The sequence below is a fragment of the Macadamia integrifolia genome, chromosome 3 (genome assembly GCF_013358625.1).
Source record: "Macadamia integrifolia cultivar HAES 741 chromosome 3, SCU_Mint_v3, whole genome shotgun sequence".
Lineage (NCBI taxonomy): Eukaryota > Viridiplantae > Streptophyta > Magnoliopsida > Proteales > Proteaceae > Macadamia > Macadamia integrifolia.
This window is the reverse complement of record NC_056559.1, coordinates 30,546,913-30,571,278: the sequence shown is the minus strand read 5'-3', so window position 1 is coordinate 30,571,278 and position 24,366 is coordinate 30,546,913. Positions and strand designations below refer to the sequence as shown.

The 24,366-nt window shown below is 38.4% G+C and overlaps 2 protein-coding genes and 1 pseudogene across 2 annotated transcripts; 2 read left to right on the top strand and 1 right to left on the bottom strand.

The window, feature by feature from the left end:
- The first annotated feature begins 106 nt into the window (after positions 1-106).
- On the top strand, positions 107-5,256 carry LOC122072987 (heterogeneous nuclear ribonucleoprotein Q-like). Its single transcript, XM_042637451.1, has 11 exons — positions 107-470; positions 766-1,247; positions 1,342-1,431; positions 1,569-1,808; positions 2,842-3,063; positions 3,152-3,470; positions 3,565-3,875; positions 3,955-4,076; positions 4,156-4,262; positions 4,339-4,427; positions 4,555-5,256. The coding sequence occupies exons 1-11, from the start codon at positions 287-289 to the stop codon at positions 4,642-4,644; spliced, it is 2,256 nt and encodes a 751-aa protein (XP_042493385.1). The 5' UTR covers positions 107-286; the 3' UTR covers positions 4,645-5,256.
- A 2,485-nt stretch (positions 5,257-7,741) lies between these two features.
- Positions 7,742-19,013, top strand: LOC122074347 (annotated as a pseudogene).
- A 1,553-nt stretch (positions 19,014-20,566) lies between these two features.
- LOC122074658 (ras-related protein Rab11A) lies at positions 20,567-24,100 on the bottom strand. The gene is made up of 2 exons (XM_042639576.1): positions 23,722-24,100; positions 20,567-21,230 (listed from the first exon to the last, which is right to left on the bottom strand). Exons 1-2 carry the CDS (start codon positions 23,952-23,954, stop codon positions 20,783-20,785), a joined length of 681 nt encoding a protein of 226 aa, XP_042495510.1. The 5' UTR covers positions 23,955-24,100; the 3' UTR covers positions 20,567-20,782.
- Between the last annotated feature and the right edge of the window lie 266 nt (positions 24,101-24,366).

The window sequence follows — 24,366 nt, the reverse complement described above, 5'->3', positions numbered from 1 at the left end:
TAAAGCATCTGAAGTTATCGAATTCGATCAAATGAACGGTGTTAGATTTAAGCATCGGAGTCAACGGTAGTCTTTAAATGGGAGAAATTCATTAATAATTCTCGTCCTTTTCCTGAACAGTGGAAAGGCAAGTCAAGTCAATTTGTGGGTTTAGATTAAGGGGAAAGTCTCCACACGTAGTGGTGAAGTTCTCGGGGTTCTTGGTTCTTGCCTTCAAGACAAGATTTTTTTCTTGTCTTGTGTCTGCCGTTTCTGCTTTGTTCCTATTTTCTTTGTGCCATCAACGATGCCGCCGCGTGCAGTGAAGAGGCCGTCCACAGGATCCGCACTGAAGAAAAAGCCGCCGGCAAAAACCCCAGTGGAAACGAAAGAGGAACTAAGAGAAGTTGAAACCCTCCAAAACAATACCAACCACAGCACTGTCAGTGCAAACAACGAAGAACACATAGAGCCCTTTCCAGCTCCGAATGGTACTCTTCTCTCCCCCCTCCCCCCTTTATCACTTCTACATGAAAAAAATTATATATACAAAATTCAGGACTTCATGTTCGTTCTTATGATTAATCTGATTCTTAGTCTAAAATCATAAAACCCTAGTGCGAACTGTCAGTAAAAGACGAGTAAATGCAACTCCGAAGGAGTCTGGCAGTAAAGACAATGTGGAATTGTAGAATTTATTTCATATTGTTGAATTTGTTTTACAAGAACCATAACAAGAATCACGGAGAGATTTGAGTTTTTTTCTTCTCATTTTTAATGTCTCAGAGGAAAAGGAGGAGAATGATGTTCCCATTGGTTATCACGAGGTCGATAGATCGGAAAGGTTGGAGCTTGAAGACAATTACCCCCATTTTGAAGCGGAGGATTATGGTGGGGCACAGATGGGGATGGAAGGTGAGGAAGAACATTATGAGGGGAAGATTGATAGAGAAGATATGATGGAAGGGGAGGTGGAGGAGGATGGACATGCTGAGGAGGCTGATGGTGAAGAAGAGGAAGAGCACCATGATGTGGCAAAGGAGCGGCAGGAGCGTCGCAAGCGCAAGGAATTCGAGGTCTTTATTGGGGGATTGGATCGAGATGCCACTGAAGATGATCTCAGGAAGGTTTTCAGCCAGGTTGGTGAGGTCACTGAAGTAAGACTTATGAAGAATCCAATGACACATAAGAACAAGGGCTTTGCTTTCCTACGCTTCGCAACTGTTGAGCAGGCTAGACGTGCCATCACTGAGCTTAAGCATCCAACGGTATTGACTGCATTGAGTTTGGTTGCTCTTTCTTTTTTTCGAGATATTTTGGTGCCTCGAGGATATACCTTAAGACGATGGTTTGCTGTTTTAGGTCAATGGAAAACAGTGTGGGGTGTCTCCAAGTCAGGACAGTGATACTCTGTTTCTTGGCAACATATGCAAGATGTGGACGAAAGAAGCTGTAAGTATGCCAATATGTTTTCAGTGGAGATTGTTACTCAGCTATAACCTGTATATCATGGGTTCTACTCCAGGTTACCTACCAAAGTTCTGCCTGCATAAATTATACTGTGTTGGATCTCTTTGTTTCTGCTACAGCTGAAAGAAAAGCTTGCACTATACGGTGTTGATAACTTCGAGGATTTGACATTAGTTGAGGACACAAAAAATGAAGGAATGAATCGAGGATTTGCTTTTCTAGATTTCCCTTCTAGGGCAGATGCCTTGGATGCATGCAAGCGCTTGCAAAGGAGAGATGTCGTGTTTGGTACGGATCGAACTGCAAAGGTTGCTTTTGCAGACACTTTCATTGAACCAGATGATGAAATAATGTCGCAGGTAGATAGATTGTTTCATACATTTTTCTTCTTTTGTCAGTAATTTTTATTTAGACCCAAAGAAAAATGATGGACAGAGGACATAATCCATATAACGATGCCAAAAAAAAAAAACGATGCATACATGAGCTTCCTTGGGCTGAGTAAAACTTTGAAGAGTCATCTTTTTTCATTTTTGATTGATTAACAATTTTATAAGAGGGATCTTGGAGGTTTGCACGTGTTATTAGACAAATAAAGCACCTTGTTTCTCTAGTGAACTGCTCATTCCAATGGAAACCGAGATCAACAAATGATCTCGCTTATCTGGTCACGAAGCAGGTAGTATTGAGACCTTGACATTGTTGTGGGTTTTCTTACCACTATGGTGGATTGACTATAATTTTGTTGTACTTCTATCCTGTTTTATTTTTATTTATTTTTTCTTTTCTTTTGAGGTTGGTATTTAGAGTGCCTGCTAAGCTTCTACCTCTTCATCTTTTATAGTAAGGTTGTTATCTATCAGAGTTTTGGCCAAGGTGTCCACCATGTCTGTTACCATCCTCCACCAGTCCTTCTCCAGATCCCTCATCCAAACAATGGCACAAATAAGAAACAAATAGGAAATGAATTTGCAAGCTTGGAGCACTGCTTTCCTCATACAGGAAGGTGGCTGTCTTTTTGAGATATTAAAATTCTTATCTTGTTGCTTGCACACATACCCATGATGGTGGAAGAAAAAGCGTCACCTTTCTTATAACTTTGCCACTTTTAAGTGTCAATGCTGTGTGAAAGGTTTATTTGTTCTTGTCAATTTCTAATTTTATGATTTTATCTTATCCATAAATATCAACCTTTATCACTCCATATCGCAGGTTGTTAAAGAATATTAACAAAAACAAAAACAATGATAATAGCATTACCTTATCCAGATGTGGATGTGGCAAGGTTACTAGTAGTGTGCTTATACTTGTACACCCAGAAATTTTGATTTTGATTGCATAGAGTTGTTATTTTGTCAATCGTATGATATAGTATGATTGTTTTTGTTACAGGTTAAGACAATATTCGTTGATGGTCTGCCTCCTACTTGGGATGAGGACCGGGTCAGAGAGCATCTAAAAAAGTATGGGAAGATTGAAAAAGTTGAACTTGCTCGGAACATGCCAGCTGCTAAAAGAACAGATTTTGGTTTTGTAACATTTGACACACACGAATCTGCGGTGGCTTGTGTTGAAGACATTAATAATACTGAGCTCCATGATGGCGATAAGAAGGTTGGTTTCTAGTCCATTTCCATGTTGTTGGATTGCTATTTGCAACAGTTCATTGATGAAATTAATTTGACCTTCTCATGGAATGCAGGTGAAGGTTAGGGCCAGGCTGTCAAGACCACGCCAAAGAGGCAAGTCAGCAAAACATGCTCGAGGAGGTTATTTAGTTGGACATAGTGGTTACCGGGGTGGCAAGGCTCCCTGGGGCTCCAGTATGCCCCATATGGATTCCTGGAGGTTTGCAGGGCGCAGTAATAGAGTCACTCAAAGCCGTAGCTCATATGGTGGTGGTTATAGGCGGCCACTTGATCCCAGAGACAGACATCCACCTGTGGATATCATCCCTGAGAGAGTTGGGGATAGAAGGAGAGTGTCCTCTCCACCAAGGTCCTATGATCGGAGGTCTCCTGGTTTGTAACTTCTGATATTGACCATCATATGATTCCATTTTTGGTGTCTTTTTTTCCCTTGTCTGAGGCAGTATATTTATTTTCTTTCAAATAGGTCATGCTTATGGAAAGAGCAGCTCAAGGAGAGATTATATGCGGCAAGATGAACCTCTTCCTAGATCATCTGATTACACCAGAGCTCATTCCGAGAGGCAATCATCCTACAGAGATGCTTACCCTTCTCGTGGACCGAGGTACCCCAACAGTCCTCCAAGAAGCGCTTCTCATGGTGCTGCTCGTAGAACTCCCCCTTTTTATGCTGAAGAAGGCTATGGAAGAGCAGTGGAGCAGCCTTTGAGCTACCGTGACAGTCATAGTCGTGATTACAGTTCTATTTCTGGCTCTAAGCGTCCTCATTCTGCAATGGTTGGGACTTGAACAGGTTTCACAGTCATTCTTCTTTCTCATTAATGTACTGATTAGATATATTTTCAAATTTTGTTAGGAGGAACTTCATCCTCGCTATACTGAGTCCACAGTTAGGCAATCAAGAGCTCGCTATGAATATGGAGGCAGCGGTGCTGCCATGTCATACAATGATAGTGCTTATGGAGGCGAGTCCAGCAGGTCATTATCTGCTTGAACGTATCTCATATCATTTTCTATAAACCTTTCTGTCTATTCTGATTTTGTGTTCTTTTGCTAGGATGGGGCGTGGTTCTCATCTAGGTTATGATGGAGGTAGTCGGAGTTCTGCCAGTCATTCTCATGGGTTGTATGACTCACGTACATCAAGTATGGGTTACAGCAGAGGTATGGAAGTGCACCAATATGTTTGTTTTGGTTCATGGTATCTTGAACATAGTTTCACCAAGTCCAGTTCTTGTAGATGAAGCAAGCAGAGGTGATACTGGAGGAATGTACTCCAGTTATGGCAGGGATTACATGTCACGGGATTACATTTCTACTGGAGAAGATGTATGTTCATTAAGCTTTGTTAGCTGAAAATGATTCATTAACTCCATGACATATTACAAGCTCCTTCTGGCAGTTAACACTCACTCTGTTTATTTCTCCTCTTTTTCTTTCTTCCACCATTTTTTAGGAGGGTGCTGGTTCATATTCATCTCTCTACTCTAGTCGCCGCATGAATGATGGCTACATAAGTGGGAAAGGTTCAGAATCATATTATTGAGGCGACTTTGCTTGTGGTTACTCCATGATGTTGTCTCTGGTTTTGCTACTGATGGAGCATCAGAGACACATGACTGAATCTGTCAATTCTAAAAGCAAATCCTTGGAAGCCGATTAACTGGGAAGTTCGCTGGAAAGCCTGCCTGCCATTCCGAAACATTGTCTTCTTTAATGGATGGAATTCTGCTATGTGGATGGCTCTTTGATTACTTAAAAGACTTTTGAAGAGATCAACCTATTCAGTTCATCTCCTGTACTCTGGAAAGATTGATTCTAGGATTTTTTTTTTAGTTATTTTATATAACTCCAAGGATGAGATGGTGTAGGGTTTAACTTACTTAGGAGAATTGAGAAATATGGCTTGGCCATGCAAATTGAAATTATGTTTGAAAGAGGAGCTCTTGAGTCCATAATGTATGAGATGGTGATGCTATTTATGGACATGCATTTGATCCTATCCAGGTAGATGGATAAACTGAAGCTTAATTAGTTAGACTTATTTCTTGTATGCTTAATGGATATGAGCTATCTCATGGATCTCCAGTTAAAGGCTTCTTTTCTGTCTGGCTACATTATCAGGATTATAGATCAGTTTGATCATTGAAGTGGGTTATTTGGAGTCTGAACTTGGTATTTCCCCATGTTGAAGGTGATTCTCTGATGGTGTTAAAGTGTTTAGTCTTCCATCGGTTCTAATTTTCTAATGTGAATCAGTTTGCTTATTCTGGGTTGAGGAGGCCATTGAAGTCTACTTGAGTAGGATTTATAATTTGCTTTCAGAAGGACCTGTGGCATTCACTCATTCAAGATCTTCCTCTTTTATTAAGGAGGATTATTTCTTGCCTGTTGTAGCTCATGTGAGACTTCGGACTTGACATTAATCAGGATTCTAAGGTCTTACAGCTGAATTACAGGATGAGATTTTGGGGTCCAGTTAAAATACTTGGTACAAGAATAGTTCAGACATACTTGGATTACTAACTAAAGGTGCTTTTGGTTGACTGAGTGTCATGACTGATGCTGTTGGTGGTCTTTTCTTGCCTTAAGTGTTCCGAATGCAGTCCCAACACTTGCACTCTGTAAATATGAAGTACTTATTGTGTGCAGCTAATTGCATATATAATGACCACTTACAAGATATCAAAGTTTCGATTGACTAAATGCTTTTTTATTTCCTGTCAATGATGTTGCCTGTTTCATTTCAGATACAAAATTTTCATGCTTTCAATAGAAGGATCTTAGTTTGTCATTCAAACAGAAGATATAATTGATGCATGAAAGAAGAAAAATATTTCTATAACAAAGTTCTAAAATAGACATGGTGTTGAAAACCATCTATTATGACATTTTCAGAAGTTATGTTTTTGCTTGGGGAAACAACTTGAGCTGGATGATGATGATCCAAATGCAGTAGTACCTTGTACCACTGATATTTGTGAATATTAATCTATTTCTTATTGTTCTCTAAAGCTGTGAATGCTTTCTTAAAAATATTTCAGTGGTCATGGCCTCATGGGTATCATCTGTTAATGTGATTTCTTGCCTATTACCATTGTGCCTTTCAGATATATTGAATCAGAGAAGGTGGTGGCTGTTGAAGATAAAGTTATTCTTTCTTTGCTTGCTTGCCAAAAATTAAGAAGTACAAATGATCAGTAGCTAGGATATGAGGTCTCTTTCCTACTTCCACTGTGCTTTTATTGTGATGTTCAACCCCCCCCCCCCAACCCCTTTTAACTCTATTAGGTTTCTCTGTGGTTGATTAAGTTTGACCTTGATTTCAATGGTGCACTTAAGGTTTCAAATCTCTATGGTTATTAGAATTACCTATAGTTTAGTTTTCTCCCCTCACTATTTCTTTTCTGTGTTTCTGGGATTGTATTTGAGGAAGAAAAGAGCTTATGAATTGTTCTCACTTTATTAGCACCAAGAAGTGAAAGTTAGTATGGGAAGTTTTTATGGTTTGGTCTATGCTTGGTTGTTCTCTTCATTGTAACTTGTAAGAGGAGAAGAATTATCAATCCATAAAAGGTCAAAGTGAGTGGAAAGGTGTTGGAAATATAATGTAATAAGAAGAGAGATACTATTTCTCAAATGTGTACAAGAACTCAAAACTTGATGAACTTGTGACAGACTATAACCATAGAAACTTAACATTAGAGAAGTTCCAAGTTGTGGCACTAGTATTTTCCTTGAGACCATAACCACCCCTTATCTCTCAACTAGATATAAATCAAATTTCTAGTCCTCCTTAGGACGATTCATTTTTTTTTTTCTTTTAATGGAAGAACACTTCAGAGTTGTGCTTCAATTGAACCTGGTAGAAATAAAGTTGAAAATAGCAAAAATATAGGACGAAATTTGATGTTACAAAGAGGAAGTGCTTCTCCTATTAGATTTTTTTTTTTTAAGGTTTTTGAAGTATCAATACTGATTCCTAGTTCCCAAGGTACAATATAAGATTTTGCCCATTGAAACAGCCAAGGGCATTGGTTCTCCTATTAGAATTTGTGTCCTTACATAGACACCTAAATCAAAAGACAAGTTCCCATTATAATAGATGCCTCTGCAACAAATAATCATGTTTTAGAAGAAATACTTCTCGAGAAATAAAAACAAAGGTTTGTATTTTGAATTTTCCAATTTTATTGTAAGAATATTTTTAATAAAAAAAATAAAACAACAAATGGTCAAGGTAGAACCTAAGAAAAAGATTGGGCATTGTAGGCCATAGGGCATTAAGAACTATTAGACTCAAAACAACATTTGCACAACATTTGCCTAGCGCAATTGATGAGCTATAATGTGTAAAAAATTCATGCTCATTAGGAATCAATATAACAATGAATGTCATGTACATATTAAATACTAACTAAATACTAACTCACACACTCATGCGGCACGAGATAATCCACTAACCTCCAGAGCAGACGCTGCAAGTCAGCACACTAGGCACTAGGCACTAGAATGACCTATCAAAACCAAGACCAAAACCAAGACCAACGGTTCGACTTCGATTTCTTCCGGTACAAGATTAAAAGTTGAACTGATCACTAAACCGGACCAGACTGACCATTTGACACCCTATTTCCCGCATGAGTCCCACAAACCAACTCGGCCACAAGCCCACAACACGCACAAAGCCATAAACCCGGCCGCTCTCCTAAAGTCTCGGCAATCCACTCCTGCTTGCTGTCTCTCATTCTCGTCTTCCGGCAAAGGCAGGACTGGCATCGTAAGCTATAGTAACAGACAAAAATGGGTAGGAAGCGAGGTCGCACGCAGCGTAAACACTTCAGGGAACCGCGAGAGAACGTCTGGAAGAAGGACAAATCTGATAACCCTACTTCCAATGGCTATGCTTGGGAACCTTTCGCTACTCAGAACGTCGCTTTCGAAGAATACTACAGGGTTTTATTCCCTTTCACTCTTTCTGTCTCATTTTTTTTTCTTTCACTTGGATAATAGATCATCTATTGTGAATTTGATGCGTTGAGCTCTTTTTCTTTCCTGAAGAAAAGATATCCTGTTTTGTGCATTGTAGGAGCAAGGAATAGTGCCCGATGAAGAATGGGATGTGTACATGGAGATACTTCGGAAACCATTACCGGCTGCTTTCAGAATCAATTCCAGGTAAGATTGGGAGAAGAACATGTATTTAACTTGATTCTTGGAACCAAAATCTGGCCCCTTGGTTTTTGCGTGGGGGCGTGGATATTTTGATTGGAAGATATCAGAATTTTGATTTTTTCCCCTAGTTTCTGAAATTATCTAGACATAGTTAATCAGACAAGTAATGCATATCTTCCTCTTCAGTGATTTGGATATTCATGAGCTGCATTAATGTAACCACTTGAATAAGGACGGGCATTGTGTTATGATTGAAGTATGAGTTGCCAATATATTTTGAGTGATTTTACTCCATTTGGTATTTCAGTTATTGTCATTTTCATTATTAATCTTGAAGATGGCATAGAACAGCAGTCTTATTGTACCTGTAACCTCAAATAGGTTTGGGCACTAAAAGAAGAAGAAATTCCACCTAGTCAAGTGGAAATGGGTGTGTGAGCTGCCAAGGCTGGTGATTTGGGGGTTCATCTGGCGCTGAAGATGACTAGGGATTTCTTGGAAGCGATTATAGAGATTTTTCTTGGAGACAGCAGCTTGTGAGTGAAATGATAGCCTGTAAGTACTTGCTGTATGCTAGTGGGTGAGACATGAGGAAGTTGGAAGCTCTCATGCTAGTTGTGTTTAGGCTATTTAACTTCTGCCCCATGCATAACAGATTATCAACTTAAATAGGCTGCAGTTGATAGCTGTTTTGAGGTGAAAGATGAGTTGTTGTTCTGGATCTCAAGCTATAGAAGAGATTTTCTGAACGAGGAGATTGAAGAGTGTTGTAGATCTTAATTTGGTGGAGAAGACAAAATGGTATGGAGGGGTGGAAAGAAGGGGTGCTTCTTAGTTGCTCCATATAATGACCTGCTGATGAGACTTGAGAGAATTGAATGATAATCAAGGTTACAATTTTTAAGATGTCATCAGGGTTTTGGAATCTTTGACTCTGTAAAATTTACTACTTTTGCTTGTGCTGTGGCTGTCAATGGAATAGATGTTGCTTTTACAACAGAAGCAGCATGAAAATCCATTTATTTCTTTGTAGCAGGATGCATTTGATTGCATGGAGACTGTACCTGTGCTTATTCGTGTCCAAGTTACCTGGCCGAGGGATCTTACGACTCGCTTTACCCAGTGGCCTGTTCGTTCTTCTGGTTTGAAAGGAGTATACCAGTTCTTCTGGTTTGAAAGGAGTATACCATGGAAGTGAAACTTGGTACTTTAGCTGTAATGTGGGCATTTGGAATATTGAGGTCCAGATTTCCATGAGGTTTGCTGATATTTTCAGGTATATGGAGTAGGTCTGCTTCTAAGAAATTCTTTGCTGTGTGCTGATCTTCTATTGAATTCATCTGTTTTATGTTTTCGAAAAAATGAAATTGTAGTGTAAATTACCTCTTTTACCAGGATTTGTGCTCATGTTGGTAATTATATGGTAGGTGACTTGCTAGTTGGAATTCGTTGGTGTAATTAGATCTTTTATCATTTGAGCTGGTTCTCCTTGTTAAGAACAATAATACAGTATACCTTTAATCTCTCTTCTTTCTTTCTTTCTTCCTTCTTCTTCTTCTTCTTTTTTTTGTTGTGTGTGTGTGTGTGTGTGTGTCTGTGCGCGTGCGTGTGGATAGAAGTGTGAGCATGTGGCATGAATATTGTAGACGAAATATTTGCATCTTTTATAAAATGAAGTGTAATTTTGATGTTTGTGATAGGAAAAAGTTTCTCATCTTAAAGCTCAATTGTTCGCTGCAAAACAGTAACTGTGGTTCCATGCAAGCAGTATTCCAGTCTTTGTAAATGTTAATCCCATTTTTTTCCCATGCTACAGTGGCCAGTTTTTCAAGGACATCCGGTCGCAGTTAGAGAACGACTTTATGAAATCTCTTGAGGCTGAGGTTAATGAATGATAGACATTTTTGTGTGTCACTAATGGTTGGTTTTGCTTCCATACTGCTACTATTGGATACTCTTTCACATTTTTTTTTTTTTTTTGGGGGGGAGGGGGAAGGGTGGGGGGATGAGTTTGGTTTTCCTGTGGCTTCATTTTGTTCAGAACTATTATGTGGCGTTTATTTCTTTCATAGAAGTGACCTTCTTGAGTTGCTTGACTTACAGCTAGGTAGGATCTTACAGTCGTATTGGTTTAATGAATCTCAGGTTCCATGAGTTCTTAAAGCAAGAAAATGAAATTGGAAACATCACAAGACAGGAAGCTGTCAGCATGGTGCGTAGCTTTATCTTATATTGGTATCTCTTAGGGTTAAATTCTTACCATGCCGTTTATTATACAATCTCTGTAAAAATTATGTATTTTCAGTGGGCAGTTTTTCTGTCTTATTATAAATTTGCTAAAGTTAAAATGATCATTCATTTGCTGTTATTTCCTGTGACACAGGTACCTCCTCTATTTCTGGATGTGCTTCCCCATCATTTTGTGCTTGATAGTAAGCTGCTTCTCATGCATTTAATTCTAAATTTTTGTGGTTAAAAGGAAAATTAAGACTGATAGAGAATGGAAAATCACTTGTAGGATTATTAGTTCATTATTAGATTTTCAGGAAGGCTCTTGAAGTTTCATTAAATGATCTTATCAGGTTGCTGATATACCTCTTTTATATTTCACAAGACCTTTCAAGAGAAACTTAGTGTTTTCCCTGACTGGATCCTGTGGTTTCATACAGTGTGTGCAGCTCCTGGTTCAAAAACTTTCCAATTACTTGAGATTATACACCAATCAACTGAACCTGGATTGCTACCTGATGGAATGGTCTTTTCTCTGACTTCTCTTCCTCTTTAGTTATGTTTTTGATATTCTTTGTACTTTAAATTCAGAGTCCTTGAATATTTGTGTGTGTGTGTCTGTGTGTTCGTGCCTTGTCAAGATGAGCTTCCATTGACAGTCCACAAAATTTTGCCTCATGGCAATTCTGACAGCTGGATAGACAGTTGACCGTCTGGATAAGACACATGTCAAATTTCAGACAAATTCAACCATATACACCCCTGTGTATTGGCATGCATCACCTCTCCCACAGTACTGGATATTCAAAGCTCTTTTTTTCCACTTGGCAAACTACATTTGGTTGAAACTTGACATATGGGCAGGGGACCTAGGTGTCTACCCTACCTGTCCACAAGATTTCAGCCCAATTTGACATACCATGTGGTAGGTTTTTGGGCCGACCAGATTTACTCTTGTCAGATATATATATATATATATATATAGAAATTGGGTTTGAACTCAAAACATTTGAGTACCACCTGGTCCTTGTCTGCAATATTGATTCAGTCAGGATTGGCTAATTCAGACTGTTCTGGATTGGGGTTGGTCTGGGATGGCTTGATCCCTGATCCTATCCGTGGCTTAATTTTTTGGATTCTTTAGGTTACATGACAGTATGGATTTGAGTATCCTGAATATTCCAAGTGATTGATTTTTTGTTTTTGCTTGTTTCAGGTTATCGCAAATGATGTTGACATCCAAAGATGTAATCTTCTTATCCACCAGACGAAAAGGATGTGCAGTGCCAACTTGATAGTTACAAATCACGAGGCCCAACACTTCCCTAGCTGTCATTCGAACAATAGTTGCTTGGATGCATCTGAAACAGGAAGTTTCAAGGATCCAATGATTAGTGAACTTCTATTTGACCGTGTCTTATGTGATGTTCCCTGCAGTGGAGATGGCACCCTTCGAAAGGCTCCTGATATTTGGAGGAAGTGGTAGTTACTTTCTCCTAATGACCTTGCTTTTTTCCTTTGGTAATTTTCCTGACGTACATTATTTGTTGTATCTAGGAATGCAGGACTGGGCAATGGGGTTCATCGTCTTCAAGTGCAGATTGCCATGCGTGGTAACGATTATAATTATTCTGAAATGATTGTAGTTCTTTTGTTATGGATATCTTGGTTTGGTCTTCCTTTCTTTGAGTGTCTGTTGTGAGTGGTTCGGTGGGTCGTTTTGTTAGTTTTCATTTTTTCTCTTTTCATGGTTGTTGAATTATCAAGTGATGAGAACCAGTTTTTTTCATATAAGGTGGGGAAATTTGGCTAGGTATGGATTGTTGGGCTTGTATCTTAGGGGTTCTTGATCCTTCACATTTGATCTTAAAAGGATAGAATCCCAAATATAGGATAAACTCTAAAGCACAAAATCCAATATATCTACTACCTACAAATGTACCTAGGCAGCCTTTCATTTTTTGTTGATAAAAAATAGAATATTATTCATAGTTTACTCTACACCCTCAGATTATGTGCATTAGCTTAAAATTGTGGAAGTTTACGTAAATTGGAGACATTTTTTATGGTCACCTGGAATGAAACTAATCATATGTTCTCCTTTATTTATACAAACTTACCTCAAATTTAGTCTTCCCCTAGTTTACTTAGAAACCATATTAAGATTTCCTGTTAGTGTTCCAATAACATTATGTTGCATATTGCAGGTATACAGTTGCTTAAAGTTGGTGGAAGAATGGTTTACTCAACCTGCTCAATGAATCCAGTTGAGAATGAAGCGGTGGTTGCTGAGGTAATTTGGTGGCTGTAAGAGCACCCCTCCCTCCCCGGGGCACCACATGTTTGGTACATAAAATTTCGTTAAAGAAAAGAAGATATAAGACATGCAATTGAGCTGAACTGAAATTCAAAGTCTGAAGGTAGACAAGATAGGAGGAAAGAAGAATAATGCTAAACAAACTTGGTAAAGGGGGAAAACATGACAGCAGATACAGAGAATCTGTAATCACTAAAGCTGCCGATGATTCCCACTTACTTCTGAAACATGGACACCTATCACATACAACCCAAGAGTATATATATTTATATATATATATATATATAACTGTAGCATTTATTGAAGAGAAGAGAAAATGATCGTACACTCATAAGGGGGAATGTAGTCATGTACAAGCACAAAATAGCCTTAAAAAAAAGAATGAAGAGATAGATTAAACTACATGACAAGAAATATGATTCCTAGAGTATCTCTCTCTGGGAGCTTTTCATTTACATTATTTGTAGATTCAGCCTTTGACCATAAGGAAATGTTCCTACATGCCAGAGCACACTAACAGCTTTATGCAAGCCCCCTGTGAGCTGCAACCAACCAAAAATCCATGCACTATTTGAACCCGCTCCCCTCTTCCCAAAACTCCTTCCACGTTGTATCATGATTTTTGTTTTTTATCTTTTATGTATTCCTCCCTCTTCAGCTACTTGGAGTCATCTATAAACTAGGGTAGATTATAGAATTGATTCATTACAATAGTAAAGCCAAAAATACCAACCATGACTCATATAACACATTGGGCACTAAAACTTAAGCCTATTGGTACAGTATGACCCGCATCACCGGTAAGTTTCCTCTTTATTTTTCTTCCTCGCTTCTCTTTGCTGGTGCTTCTTTTTCCCACTCCTTACTTTCTTCTCCCACTTACTCTTTTCTGCATAGTGCATACATGTATTCTAATGTATTTTTCCCCTTCTTTTTCTTGATTTTTTTCTTAAATTTTTTCTTTAACTCTGAACTCACCTTCTTGATCTTGAGCTATTTTGTCTAATGTCATCCTTCGTATTTCCATGGAGAAACCAAAAGTCAAATTGTGTCTCCAAGGAACCAGTGGATACCAAATTCTGCTGTCTGTAGGCAAGTTGAAAGCCGAGTTGTCTGGGAATTTGTTCAGCAATGCCTCTGATATTGTTAGCTCAAGGTTCTCCAGAGTCACAGGCTCACAGCACGATGGGGCAGAGAAATCTGAAGGTATTCTGATTGAAGAAGTAGAAGGCTAGTTGGAGTTGCATCCATATTTCGGTTAGAGATCAGTGGTTTGGGTTTGTTTGGTCCAGTCAGCCTGTAGAAAACTCAATCTAAGTTCCAGAGAACTTGGACCTAGGGATTTTATGTTTTCTCCAATATAAAAGTGTTCTGATTTCTGGGTTTTATTTAGAACAGTTTTGTGATCAGCTTCTATTTATGTCTGTCTACACCCTCTTTGTATCTATTCTGCTCCAAATCCTAGTAGATTTCCATCCTAATTCCAAACTAGGGTTTGGGTTTGATATGTGCATTACTTAACAGGGTAGGAGCTGGTTTGTTATGTTAAAAACCCTAGTCCCCAACTCAGTCTCACATCTCTATGAGACTCAAATGCTCTAAAGTTGTTAGATGTTTTAGGTCTTGTTGGGGCTGCATTAATATAATCCATTTGTCAATGCTGGTTGTACCCACATCAGCTTCTATTTATGTCTGTCTACACCCTCTTTGTATCTATTCTGCTCCAAATCCTAGTAGATTTCCATCCTAATTCCAAATTAGGGTTTGGGTTTGATATGTGCATTACTTAACAGGGTAGGAGCTGGTTTGTTATGTTAAAAACCCTAGTCCCCAACTCAGTCTCACATCTCTATGAGACTCAAATGCTCTAAAGTTGTTAGATGTTTTAGGTCTTGTTGGGGCTGCATTAATATAATCCATTTGTCAATGCTGGTTGTACCCACATCAGCTTCTATTTATGTCTGTCTACACCCTCTTTGTATCTATTCTGCTCCAAATCCTAGTAGATTTCCATCCTAATTCCAAACTAGGGTTTGGGTTTGATATGTGCATTACTTAACAGGGTAGGAGCTGGTTTGTTATGTTAAAAACCCTAGTCCCCAACTCAGTCTCACATCTCTATGAGACTCAAATGCTCAAAAGTTGGTAGATGTTTTAGGTCTTGTTGGGGCTGGGTGGACTTGGCTTTCCTGCAGTTGGTGAGGTTAGGGTTGCCGTTGACCAAAACCAATCTGTTGCCGCCATTAGAAACTCTTGATGATCCTTCTAAATTAAAATGCATGTAGCCTATGGCCATTGAGTATAGTCCCTTTTCCTCGGGCTAGGCTTTGGCGAAGTTATTCAACAGTTTAAAGTTAGAATTAAATAGGGTTAATTCAACTGTTAAGCAGCGAGTGTAAGTTCTCCTCTCAGTAGGATTAGCGTCAGAAAGGGAAATATCACTTTGCGGGAGTTGCTGTTGGTTCCAAGTTTGAGATGGATACTAGATATAGCGGGCCTTCAAAAAGAGGCAAGCAAAATAGTATTAAACAACATCAACAAGGAGCATCACCCACCTTTACAGGATTCCTGTCTCAAAGTAACACTATCTTGTTAAGACATCCTCGGATGGATGATCCCTTGCTTGGCCAAATTATCACTTGTCTATTCACCCTTTTTGGATTCCATTGGAAATAACATTAAATCCCAGGGTCCATGCATGCACAGAAAGGATCTAATGAGATGAATAACCTCCAAGGCTCCTCGGAGTGATTAGACATCCACGAAATAATATTTGCACAATCTCCTTCTCACAAACCCAGTCGATATTCCAAAGACTTACCGGCTGAGTCCATGGAATTCCCTTCTGCAATTGGTGTGTAATAAACATCAACAACCTCACCATTAGACAATCTCAAGGATCCACTGTGGATGATCTCAAGGATCCTGGGTGGTTGATGTTATTGGATGGTAGAGCTAGCGAGTAACATATATTAGTGATAATCTTGATGGAGGAACAGTTTTGTTAATTGGTTATAGTATGGAGACATGCAATTATAACTGCTACTTGAATTGCACTATGGATAAAGAACTTCTGGAACAATTTCCACTGTTTTTACACTGATTTAACTGTATGTGAAACATCTGACTTTACTTCCATTTGCATCTGCCTGGCAGGTTAGAGATAAAAGCATCTGGTTAGCTTCCTACAAAGATGTTCCAAGATTCCGAAGAGTGGCGATTGTTCCAAGCATGTTTCCTTCAGGTAGTAGCTCAGACACAATTAATGCTTTGTCTGATGGTTTGCAAGAAGATATTGGCGCACATCAGGACCAAGATATGGGAAATTCACCTAGCTCTGGAAAGGGACTTCAGAATGGAAGTAATGCAGGTTGTGAAGAGGGACTTGTGCAGTTGGAAAGTTTCGTCACTCCAACTGTTTTGGACGACGAAGTTTCTAGTCTTCCTTTAGAACGTTGTATGAGGATACTGCCTCATGATCAGAACACTGGAGCCTTTTTCATTGCTGTATTTCACAAGATTTCTCCCTTGCCTGGTATTTCTTTCCCATTTTATTTGCTTTCTTTGTCAGGAAATCCAATTTACCCATGATAGGACATGATTAATCATAGAGACAGTACTTTGGAAATAGTGCAAACATGTTGGGGAGTAATGTCCAACGGGATCTCTCATGTAGTTGGTCCTTATAAACGTCATTTATATGCATTACTTGAATCATTAAAAAAAAAAAAAAAAACTGCGGTGGTAAAAAAGGAAGGGTTAAGCAGATACATTCTCTTGTGAAATGCATCTTAACTATAAAATCAGTATACATAAACAATTGAAAACACCCGGGGGGGGGGGTGGGGAGGTTCACTCAGATACAGAAAGAGATACATTTGGGTATCAGACAGGCAGAGGCCCTCAGCATGTGGCCAATTTGGGATCCTATCCCATGGGTGGTCTTGATTTCTGCATATCCCAGCGTAAGGCTAAGGCATATGGGCTTAGCTCTATATGAAGAGATGTGTAGGACTCACTCATGATGTTTTCATCTCCATAGTTAATTTGTCAAGCATTTACAATGAACCTAATGTTCAGAGTGCTAATATAAATAATAAGTAACTGGTAAGAAGTTGAGTTTTCTCAATATTGATATACTGATTATTGGTTCGAGTATTGAGGGTGGCCACTTTACGTAAAAATGCTGATGATTAGGACTGACTCTATACTCATCCCTCCTAGGACCCCGCATAGGTGGGACCATCACTGGGTAATTCCCCTTTATTGGTTTTACATCAAAATTAATGGAGCTAATAAAAGTGAATGAGGGATTCTTCTAGAGTTTCTGGGGACTAAATATCAGACAATATTACAGATTTCTAAACTTGAAAACCAATTGCTGGATTTCATTGCAGTGTCCTTGAAATGTATATTAAATTTCATTGTCTTCCATCAAGAAGCAGATAGATATCTTGCTCCACATGTTTAATATTTTTTTTCTTTGTGAGTTGATTAGTCCATACTTGATCTTTTTGTCCTTCTGCAGCAACTTTAGAGAATCAAGGGAAATATACTTCTGGAAACGTGGAGTTCCCCAAGAAATTATCAGATGAGTTAATTGAAGATACAGATGGGTTGGAGATAAATTTATCAGAAGATGGTGCAGATCATCATTCTGAAGTAACATCTGATGCTGATTTACCAGATAAACAGCCAGAGGAAGGTGCTTTGGAACCTGATCTGAGCGGAATATGTGAAGACAAGGAACCTGAGGAATCCAAATTGCACAGGGATGGGGAGATTAGCCTTGAAAGTTCAAAAAAGGTGAAGCAAAGATTACAGGTTCAAGGGAAGTGGAGAGGGGTGGACCCTGTTGTTGTTTTCAAGGATGAAACCATTGTCAATAGCATAAAAGCATTCTATGGCATTGGTGAATCCTTTCCGCTTGATGGTCACCTTGTCACAAGGAATAGTGATACTCTCCGTGTGAAGAGGATTTATTATATATCAAAGTCAGTTCAGGATGTTCTCAAGCTGAATTTCCGAGCTGGACAGAAACTTAAGATAACTTCCATTGGCATCAAGACATTTGTAAGTTTCTTCTGCATTCAACTTCATCTCATTGATTCCTTTATTTGCTGTGTATAAATGCAATCAGTATAAGAGCAACAAACTGCAACTGTGATTTAAGGGCATGGCTACTGTTAAGATTGATAGTCAGTATAGTTAAATACTGCCACCTACTTAACATCTATAATTATTTGTTACACTCATTTATCCTGGCTTGTCTAAGGAGATAATTATTCTTTCATTTAGTTGTCAATTTGATTCATTGAAGGATCTAGTATCCTGAAAGCATCATTTATTGTGGTTTTGATTTCAGGAGCGTCAAACTTCAAGAGAAGGTACATCTACAGAATGTTCTTTTCGGATATCATCAGAAGGGCTGCCTTTGCTCCTCCCATACATCACCAAGCAGATCCTATGTGCATCGTTAGTCGACTTCAAGCACCTCTTGCAAAACAGGACAGTCAAGTTTGCAGATTTCTCTGATACTGAGTTTGGTCATAAGGCATCCAAACTCGTGTTGGGCTGTTGCATTGTTGTGCTGACAAAAGGTGTTGCTAGCATCCTACTCATTTTTTGTTTTTTATATAAAAATTGAAACCATAATTATGTACAGTACGTACTAAATATTTTCACCAAATTATCCTTTATTGCAGAAGGTGGAGTTACTTCAGATCCTATTCGAGTGGATGGCTCAACAATAGCTATTGGTTGCTGGAAGGGCAAGTCCAATGTAACTGTGATGGTGTCTGCAATAGACTGTCAGCAACTGCTTCAAAGGCTTTCTGTACAAACGGGGAGTGAAAAGGGCTCTTTGGGACAGGAAAATAAGACTCTTGGCATGGAGACAGATGGAACAGTACCTACCGATGACCTCCAAGTGATCCAAGAACCTGGAACAATTGAGCAAGCCCCCAGCTTGTTGAGCTAATTTTGTTGGTGTTCTCATTTTTCTTCCCTTTTTGATGTACTTTTATTTTTTGGTATGTCGTTGGCTATAGTTTTGGTTGTGCGGCATTGCCAAATCTCCCACTCTCCCCCGGGGATTTACTGTCATTGTTGAATTTTCCAACTTGATAACAATAACAGGTAGGTAATATTAGGAGATGTTGAGCAAGCTAAATACAACCAAGTTGTTTCAGAAATTTTAAGTGCATCGTAAATTCTTTAAGTTGATATGCTTTTATTCTCTTACTGGCAAATCAATAAACATTTGTTCCAGCCAAAAAAAAAAAAAAAAAATCCAAATTTGAAGCAGATGATACGGTGAGGTTATAACTTATAAGTCCGTGCTTTAATAGGATATTGCATTGGTCATTATCTTTTATTTCTGTTTTACCTGCAAAAAGTAGAATTACCAATATGTAATTTTTTATACCTGCAAAAAGTAGAATTACCAATATGTAATTTTTTATTTTTGCCACTGATACCGACGGAAACAAACTTAGCTTCATTGTTTAAACTAGTGACTAGTGAGTGCTAAGTTTCTTATACAGTATCCTCCTCAGGAACTGTCAAGCTTCAGATGATCAGATCTCATCTCTACTTTATGGCTCATATTAAGACTTTAGTCTTGTATTTTCAACGTTACATTCAAGTTGTCCTCAAGTTGCAATAAATAACTCAACAAATATCCAAATTGAAAATCGAATCGAAAAAAAATAAAAAAAATCATTGAGTTTAATATTATGAATGATAGAATTGATTATTCATCGATTGCAATATTAGTAAGAAGATTTGTTGTAAAGAGAATTGATATAAATCAATGAGTATGAGGTTATGAACAAAGAAAATTGATTTTTAACAATGCTTCCATTGATCTCCTTGTTCAATTTACAAATTTAGTTGGATATTTAAATGAATGATTTGACAATAGGGTACATTTTGTGATTTCAATATTTGTTATCTTCTGATTGATTAGTTATCCATTTTATTTTAATATTAGTTATTTTTCTCTTATACTGATAAACAATGGTTTGATTTGTAACCATGATTTCGCTACAGACTCTATTTATCCATTGATTACAATATTAATAATTTTTCCCTTTCAATTTAATAGGCTTCCAAAGAGACCAACCAGGAAGTGCTTTGTGGCTAATGAATGTGGGAATGAATTCGCTTAGGTTTAGATTGGTCTTCAAGCTTGAACCACAATGAATCCTAACATTCATAACCTAGGGTGAAGAAAGATTCGATAAAAAAATTTTAAATCATCTTCCCTGTGTCAAACAATCAAACAACAAGATAACCAGGAATAACAAAATTCATCTAATGTGTTCATGCTGTAATTGGAGCAAAAAGGAATTAAACCGCTACTAAAGAACCAAAATAAACTCAAGTTTCTCAATGGTTAGGTTTTAGTCTCAATCATTTCCAGACCAAAACCAGGCCAAACCGACCGTCTGACACCCCTACACTCCATGCTTTCATTAATAACAAAAATTTTAGAACAATATGTGCGTATTTATGAACAAATATCGAAATAATTTTAAGTTGGATCGCATAGTGCCTTTAATTCTTCAGAGCATCTCTTCCATGTGCCAATGCATATCTCTAAAATGTCCAACATATCTAAGTGAATTCATGCGTATACTGGATGTATATCATCAAATTGATCTTTCATCCTTGATTCGATTAGATTTATGCAGAAGCTTGCTGGATTGGAAATTTGTCAAAACTCAATTTCAGAAAGACTTAATAAGAAAATCAACTTGCAAAAACTGATATATTACCATCTCTCTGTGTGCTTCCCACCTCGCGACATGGGGACAAAGGAATAAATGGGTTCCTTCAAAACACTAATACAAAACTAAGCCATGACAATCCAAAATGTACAAGTAAATTCACAAGACAGCTCAAAAATATTGATACTAATCCAGAAACAGAGTGCCAGGCTTCCCGAAACCAAAACCAATCAAGATGATTTGCAGCACATATTGCTCTTAGCTGGGATCACCTGTGCTGGGCCAGGGATGATGATCTTCTTCCCAGATAGGGAAGCTGGGTTGCCATTGCTTTGATCCTCAGTTGCAACCAGGTTCTTCTTATTAACAATGTTGAATATCTCAGTCAAAATAGTCAAGAAAGCAATCTCAACATTAGTAGCTTCCAATGCCGATGTTTCTAAGAAGAATAGCCCTTCCTTCTCAGCGAATTCTTTGGCATCTTCAGTGGGGACAGCTCTCTGGTCCTCTAGATCAGTCTTGTTACCAATCAGAATGATCACAATGTTCTTATCAGCATGGCTACGCAGCTCTTCCAGCCAGCGGGGTATGTGATCAAAGGTCTGGCGTTTGGTTATGTCGTAGACCAACATGGCTCCAACAGCACCCCTATAATATGCACTTGTTACAGCTCTGTATCTGTTGGAGGACAAAAGCAGCACAATCTTTAGAGAATTTGACAATAATTCTGGAAAATTAGTAGATACAGTTTTAGCAATGAGATTACCATAGGATATAACAATCCTGTAGAGATTCACACCAACAGTTTTTTTTTTTTTTTGGGGGGGGGGGGTGTGTGGGTTGGGTTTCTAGAGGTTTCTCCATAGATCCCCTTCTCCTCTAACCTTTAAGAAGAACTAGAGAATTATGTCCATCTAACAAAAGTAAATAAACATAAATGGTTATTGCTTTTTCATTCTGTAAGTATGGGGAATTGTTGGTACTCAGGTAGAATTCATTCTTAAAATCTAGTTGTTAAGGAGAGGGTACACAAGTCCTTATAAGACTCCACATTGGACAATTCACATCCAATGTGGGATCGTTGTTTTCCCATGGAAGCCCAACAGGAATGCCCTAGCCTTGTGTTCTTTTTCTCATCTATTTTCCTCAATTTTATTATATTAGGTGTACCATCACCACTTGAAATTTCAGGACCCAATACTCTATAATAGGGATTAAAACATTCAAGTAGCACCAAGTATTTTCCCACTAGTTCAGGATAAAGAAGTTAGCAGTCCCCCAGTGGTTCAGGATAAATGAAGGTAGAGGCACTAGGGAATATTTGCTTGCAAGATTATGAATGAACCTTTAGATGCTTGAATTTTAGTTAGAGATCTTTACAGATTTTATCTCAAAAAATTTCAAAGTAGTCATCTAATATTCATCCTTTTTTTTATGCTATTGATGAAGTCTCCAAGATGGTTAATACACCAATTAAAGCATTTGAACAGCTAAAGATCATCTTGTAATATGAAGGTGAATCAGAAGGTTCTGTTATGTTACTATTCGTAAGAGTTAAGACTTTTATTCCGCCAGTGGGTTTGTTGTAGGGAGTATGTAACATTAATAGGATAAGATCCCCCTTAAAGTTTATTGATGAAGAAAACAACTGCCACATAGAGAATTCATAACAATAGTGACTAAGGAACCCTAACCTAAGAAGTAGTTAATCAAAAGAATTGCAATAGCAGTGACAATAAATACAATGCGGAAAAGTAACATATTAAGAATATTAATGTATACAAAATAAACAACATAGCTGCAGCTAAGTGGCACATGTAAGTAAAGGAAGAAATCAAAGAAAGCATCCAAAAAAATTTAAGAAACAAAGTGTTGTACACATTGACCTGACATGACATTATAGAATATTAACTTCAGTAAGCCTACCACAGGGGAGATCAGCAATTTGAAGATGTCTACTTTTTTGGGGTGGGTAAAAGACAGCTCAGTTTTTCTAACTTTTTTGGGCTTCCAAGATACATAAGTAATCAAAAGTGTTAAGTTTGTCTCGAATTCTTGACCCGTTTTGAGATTGACCCGATCCGACATATTTTGGTGGCCACCCGAATGGAAAATTTTCTGAGATCTGTGATGGAAGCAGAGGGGTTCGACCGGATCGACCGCGACCCGATGGGTCGACCCGCGATTTGGAGTATATATAATGTACTGTTGCTTGTTGAGAAAGTCATTGTATTATAGGGTTTTCACGCAGCTACGGTTTCAGGGCGAGTTTTTTCTCGCCGCTGCTAGGGTGTAATTTCTCTTCTGCAAAGTAAATCATCTTCTTCTTCGCCCGAGGACGTAGCACACCACCCTGGTGTGTGAACCTCGTTAAATCTTTGTCGTACGGATCTATTGTCTCTTTATTATTCGTGTTTCTTGGTGTTTGATCTAACAAAAAGGATTAGGTAAAGGCACTCGTATCAACTGACGCCTACTTTTATCACCCTTTTTTTTGGGGGGGGGGGTTTGGGAGGAGACTCAGGAGAGGTTTGGTTGTGATGAAGGGACGTCTTAACATGACTGCGGTAGTAGGTTTAAAATTGGACTCTTCAAGCGAATGGTTTGATTACTACTTTGGTGCACACTAGCCATGCAAAGTCATCAAGAAGAACCCACCATTAAGGTTGACAAACTATATTATCTGTTGTTGGTAGTGGGCGCATTTACCATATCAACAACTAGCCTCACACAAAGAAGAATAAACTACCTAGCAGTTGGTTGATGAAGCCAGTTTCAATATATACTATTAGAATCAATTCTTGCAAAATGCAAGGAAAAGAACCACCTTGGATGTGAAAGAAAATGGAGAAAAGATTAGACTAGGAGACTAGGGATCGATCAAGATCTTCTAAAATTGGCATCCGTTATCCTCAATCTTCAGTAGTACACCAGTTGAGACCGATCAAGAGTGACAAGGAAAATTAAGTATCACAACAGTATCAGTGACAAGAAAAGTACCGAAAGATTCACATTTCAAGAAACTAATTACATAACAACACCAGTTGTTTAGGACTTAATGAACCAGCAACGGCAACAAACAGATCAGAAGAAGTAATTGAAGGCAAAGAAAAGGAAATGAAACAAGTAATATAAAGAGAGAAGATGATTTATTTCTAGTTTAGTTTACCTTTCTTGTCCCGCAGTGTCCCAGATCTGAGCTTTAACACTCTTATGCTCGATGACTACAGTCCGAGTCTGAAACTCAACACCGATAGTGGCCTTGGAATCTAAGCTGAACTCATTCCGAGCAAAACGAGAAAGAATCTGAGATTTACCCACCGCAGAATCTCCAATCAGTACTATTTTGAACACATAATCGATCTTCTGGTTCGCATCTCCGTAGCCTCCTCCGCTCGCCATTTCTGAATTCACTCTTCCTCTTAAAGCCTCACCCTCGGATTTGCAGATTTTGATCCTCACAGATCGTAAACCGAAGATTGAAGAAGATAGAACCAGCACTCAGTGGCGAGAGAAGAGAAAAGAAGAGGAAACGACAAGATCTTACTCTGCTATTTTAAAAGAGAAAAGTGATCAGCAGAGAAAGTGTGGGAAAACCCTTAGGAAGGAACGGAAGTATGATGTTTCTGGTTAATGTGCATCAGATTGGAATCTTGTAAGATGATACCAATCATGTATTGAACGACTTCTTTTCGAATTTTAATCCAACGGTTGAAATTGGGTTGTACCCGTGCTAACAATTGGAAAAGGCAAAAGTGCGGACAGGCTTTCCTTATATTTTTTTTATTGCAGGGAAAGCCGGTTTACTCGGGTC